Consider the following 4,146-nt stretch of genomic DNA (forward strand, 5'->3'; position numbering starts at 1 on the left):
GGGGCGTTCTATGAACCTTTACTTACTTTACCGTCGCGAATGTGGCTAATATTTATCAGTACGAATGTGGGCACTACAAGAGGCTATGAGTAATGGCGATAGGATGTTCGAGATGATGGTGACAACGAACTCAGGTTCGATAATGAATCCACGGTCCACGGGAGGACAAGTATCAACGTACTACTCGATTCGGGAAACTTCTCGACAACTCAATCAGTAATTCGTCCAACGACTAACTAACAAAGTAACTCTCTCTTCATCCAAAACAAACTGCCCTTATATACACCTGTCCCCACTTCTCGGGTCAATCTTTGTTTTTAAGGAGAGCCATATAATCATTTCATACCTCTGTCAGGTACACGTCTCTCCCGTGACCATGGCTACGTCTAGTGACTCGCTATGTCACTTCGAGCCCGAACCCATCGTTATAAAGTCAGATTGGAACATTAAAACTATTCCTTATTTTTATTACTTAAGTGCAGCTATAGTAAAAGTCTGGACTAGGATATTGAGGTTTTCCCAACATTCCGGACGGGAAATCCCTCTGTCCTTCCATCTCCGACATATATATGTAATACCAAAAAAAGGCGGGGGCATACGCTTGGTCCATCATATATTTAAGTTCGAGTTTCTCGGGATAGTACAATGCAGTGCCACAGACAGATCGTCGTATAGGACCGGCAAAATGCATACAATGTAGCGACCATAGTTCCAGAAACGTCGTCTTCGGTCCGTTTTTTTTTCACATACACAAGGAAGGTGCATACGCGATTATAGGCGCGAACGGTGGCGTGACCCGAGCGTAGTGGGGGGTCGTCTCCGAGAGAAGACAAAAAAGATGGAAGGGCGGGCAGTACCATTGTGAGGAGTCGGAGAGTGTAAACGAAGAAGTGAGAGTGTTGCCAGAGTTGTCGTGAGAGTGTAGTCCGCGTGAAAGAGAGAGAGCGTTGGATCCGTTGTGACGAGAGTTACAAATTAACTATTGCGTTGTCTAGACCATAATACGTTATTGTGATTAATTAACATCTGTACAATTCATTCATCGTAAATAAATCATCATTATAATATTATATTTACGATACTACAATTTGGGGGCTCAGCCGGGATCTAGAGCGCTAAGTGACAAGTGAAGAGTTTAAGTGACGGTTTATTCGTGAAAGTGATGTCTCACAAAAATGACTGACTACAATGCAGGAAAAGCAGGTTTGACTGACGAGCAGGTGGCTCAGATGCAAATACCTGAGCTAAAAGACGAGCTGAGAAGACGACGGCTGAGATTAGTGGGCAGAAAACGCGAGCTGATAGAGCGATTGCTTGCTGCGTTACGCTTAGAGCGGGAACACGGTGCGCGAGAAGACGATCCAGATGATGACAACGACAGCGATTTAGAAGACGACGACGACGACGATGAGATTGGCGTGATTGGGAACTGTTTAGACGTCAACGGTCTAGGAAATCGCGATCTCAATAATCAAGACGTCGGAGTTCGGGTAACTCCAGTGATAAGACGACCAAGGCAAGACGAGCCAGTGCTAACGCTCATAGACGTAGAGGACTTGCTAGAGAAATTCAGCGGAGATGATCTGCTAAGTATAAATCGGTGGATAGAAGACTTTGAAGAAATGGCAGAACTGTGTGGTTGGTCAGACATCCACATGGTAGATTTCGCTAAGGAACTGCTCACAGGCTCCGCTGAAACTTTCGTACAACAAGAACAATGCACAGAGTCCTGGGCGAAGCTAAAAAAGGCGATGAAGGACAAATTTGAGAATGTAGTAAGTGACCAGCAAATACATCGGGAGTTAGCGCGTAGAACGAAGAAACCAGATGAGAGTCTACAGCAATATATGTATAGTATGCGTGAGACTGCGGAACAAGGAAAGGTTGATATACAGTCGCAAATCGACTATATTATTCAGGGTATTCCTGACGAGGTCATAAATAAGGTTATATTATACGGAGCCAGGAACATGCAACAGCTGAAAGAATGTCTTAAGCAGTACGAAGCGATGAAAAGGGATATGGAAGCGGAAAAAAGATCTGGGGAACGCAAGGACGATAAGGGAAAACGATCAAAAGTGCGAAATTAGTCGAGGCAAACAAGTAGTAACAAAAGAAGATGTTTTAATTGTGGTGGTGAAGATCATTTAAGTGCTAAGTGTCCAGAGAAAGGAAAAGGTGTTAAGTGCTTCAAGTGCAACGAATTTGGACATATTGCGGCGAAGTGTACAGCACGACCAGAAGTGTACGACCGTTCGCGGAGAGACGCGGTCGCTAGGAAAACGCGTGAGCGAGAGGCGTAAATTCTCGCTACGATTCGGTTAATCGACGCCGCGAAATAGTCGTTCCCCTGTTTCGGTTAAGATAACAGAGGTGGTTCAATGAATGTAACAGTGTATAGTAATCAACGTTTATTCTAACAACTTGTAAAGAAGATAGTTACGCTAGTGCGTATGTATAAGATGAGTGAGTGACTGATCTACGGGTGCGTACCCGGTCAAAGGATATTAACTGTTCGATGGATGGAAAATCAGTGCTGTTCGGAGACGATGCTGTGGCGGAGGAAAGCTAAGAATGGGTGTGTCTAGCGCACGGGACCATCGGATTTGTTGGTAACGATTTTGGCTAAGAGAGTGAGGTAAATAGGCTTCGTTGTTAATTTGGGGGCTCAGCCGGGATCTAGAGCGCTAAGTGACAAGTGAAGAGTTTAAGTGACGGTTTATTCGTGAAAGTGATGTCTCACAAAAATGACTGACTACAATGCAGGAAAAGCAGGTTTGACTGACGAGCAGGTGGCTCAGATGCAAATACCTGAGCTAAAAGACGAGCTGAGAAGACGACGGCTGAGATTAGTGGGCAGAAAACGCGAGCTGATAGAGCGATTGCTTGCTGCGTTACGCTTAGAGCGGGAACACGGTGCGCGAGAAGACGATCCAGATGATGACAACGACAGCGATTTAGAAGACGACGACGACGACGATGAGATTGGCGTGATTGGGAACTGTTTAGACGTCAACGGTCTAGGAAATCGCGATCTCAATAATCAAGACGTCGGAGTTCGGGTAACTCCAGTGATAAGACGACCAAGGCAAGACGAGCCAGTGCTAACGCTCATAGACGTAGAGGACTTGCTAGAGAAATTCAGCGGAGATGATCTGCTAAGTATAAATCGGTGGATAGAAGACTTTGAAGAAATGGCAGAACTGTGTGGTTGGTCAGACATCCACATGGTAGATTTCGCTAAGGAACTGCTCACAGGCTCCGCTGAAACTTTCGTACAACAAGAACAATGCACAGAGTCCTGGGCGAAGCTAAAAAAGGCGATGAAGGACAAATTTGAGAATGTAGTAAGTGACCAGCAAATACATCGGGAGTTAGCGCGTAGAACGAAGAAACCAGATGAGAGTCTACAGCAATATATGTATAGTATGCGTGAGACTGCGGAACAAGGAAAGGTTGATATACAGTCGCAAATCGACTATATTATTCAGGGTATTCCTGACGAGGTCATAAATAAGGTTATATTATACGGAGCCAGGAACATGCAACAGCTGAAAGAATGTCTTAAGCAGTACGAAGCGATGAAAAGGGATATGGAAGCGGAAAAAAGATCTGGGGAACGCAAGGACGATAAGGGAAAACGATCAAAAGTGCGAAATTAGTCGAGGCAAACAAGTAGTAACAAAAGAAGATGTTTTAATTGTGGTGGTGAAGATCATTTAAGTGCTAAGTGTCCAGAGAAAGGAAAAGGTGTTAAGTGCTTCAAGTGCAACGAATTTGGACATATTGCGGCGAAGTGTACAGCACGACCAGAAGTGTACGACCGTTCGCGGAGAGACGCGGTCGCTAGGAAAACGCGTGAGCGAGAGGCGTAAATTCTCGCTACGATTCGGTTAATCGACGCCGCGAAATAGTCGTTCCCCTGTTTCGGTTAAGATAACAGAGGTGGTTCAATGAATGTAACAGTGTATAGTAATCAACGTTTATTCTAACAACTTGTAAAGAAGATAGTTACGCTAGTGCGTATGTATAAGATGAGTGAGTGACTGATCTACGGGTGCGTACCCGGTCAAAGGATATTAACTGTTCGATGGATGGAAAATCAGTGCTGTTCGGAGACGATGCTGTGGCGGAGGAAAGCTAAGG

General features: G+C 44.9%; 2 protein-coding genes across 4 annotated transcripts; both read left to right on the forward strand.

Moving 5' to 3' along the window:
* The first annotated feature begins 591 nt into the window (after nt 1-591).
* LOC105680855 lies at nt 592-2,238 on the forward strand. Of its 2 annotated transcripts, XM_033321063.1 has the most exons (3): nt 592-1,126; nt 1,160-1,354; nt 1,388-2,238. In XM_033321063.1, the coding sequence occupies exons 2-3, from the start codon at nt 1,176-1,178 to the stop codon at nt 2,088-2,090; spliced, it is 882 nt and encodes a 293-aa protein (XP_033176954.1). In that variant the 5' UTR covers nt 592-1,126; nt 1,160-1,175; the 3' UTR covers nt 2,091-2,238. The 2 variants fall into 2 exon arrangements, with proteins under 2 accessions (XP_033176954.1, XP_012241749.1); XM_012386326.3 differs by having other exon boundaries at nt 1,160-2,238.
* A 412-nt stretch (nt 2,239-2,650) lies between these two features.
* On the forward strand, nt 2,651-3,812 carry LOC117151736. Of its 2 annotated transcripts, XM_033321065.1 has the most exons (3): nt 2,651-2,698; nt 2,732-2,926; nt 2,960-3,812. In XM_033321065.1, the coding sequence occupies exons 2-3, from the start codon at nt 2,748-2,750 to the stop codon at nt 3,660-3,662; spliced, it is 882 nt and encodes a 293-aa protein (XP_033176956.1). In that variant the 5' UTR covers nt 2,651-2,698; nt 2,732-2,747; the 3' UTR covers nt 3,663-3,812. The 2 variants fall into 2 exon arrangements, with proteins under 2 accessions (XP_033176956.1, XP_033176955.1); XM_033321064.1 differs by having other exon boundaries at nt 2,732-3,812.
* The last annotated feature ends 334 nt before the right edge of the window (nt 3,813-4,146 follow it).

The sequence above is a fragment of the Bombus impatiens genome, unplaced genomic scaffold (genome assembly GCF_000188095.3).
Source record: "Bombus impatiens unplaced genomic scaffold, BIMP_2.2 scf_0389, whole genome shotgun sequence".
Lineage (NCBI taxonomy): Eukaryota > Metazoa > Arthropoda > Insecta > Hymenoptera > Apidae > Bombus > Bombus impatiens.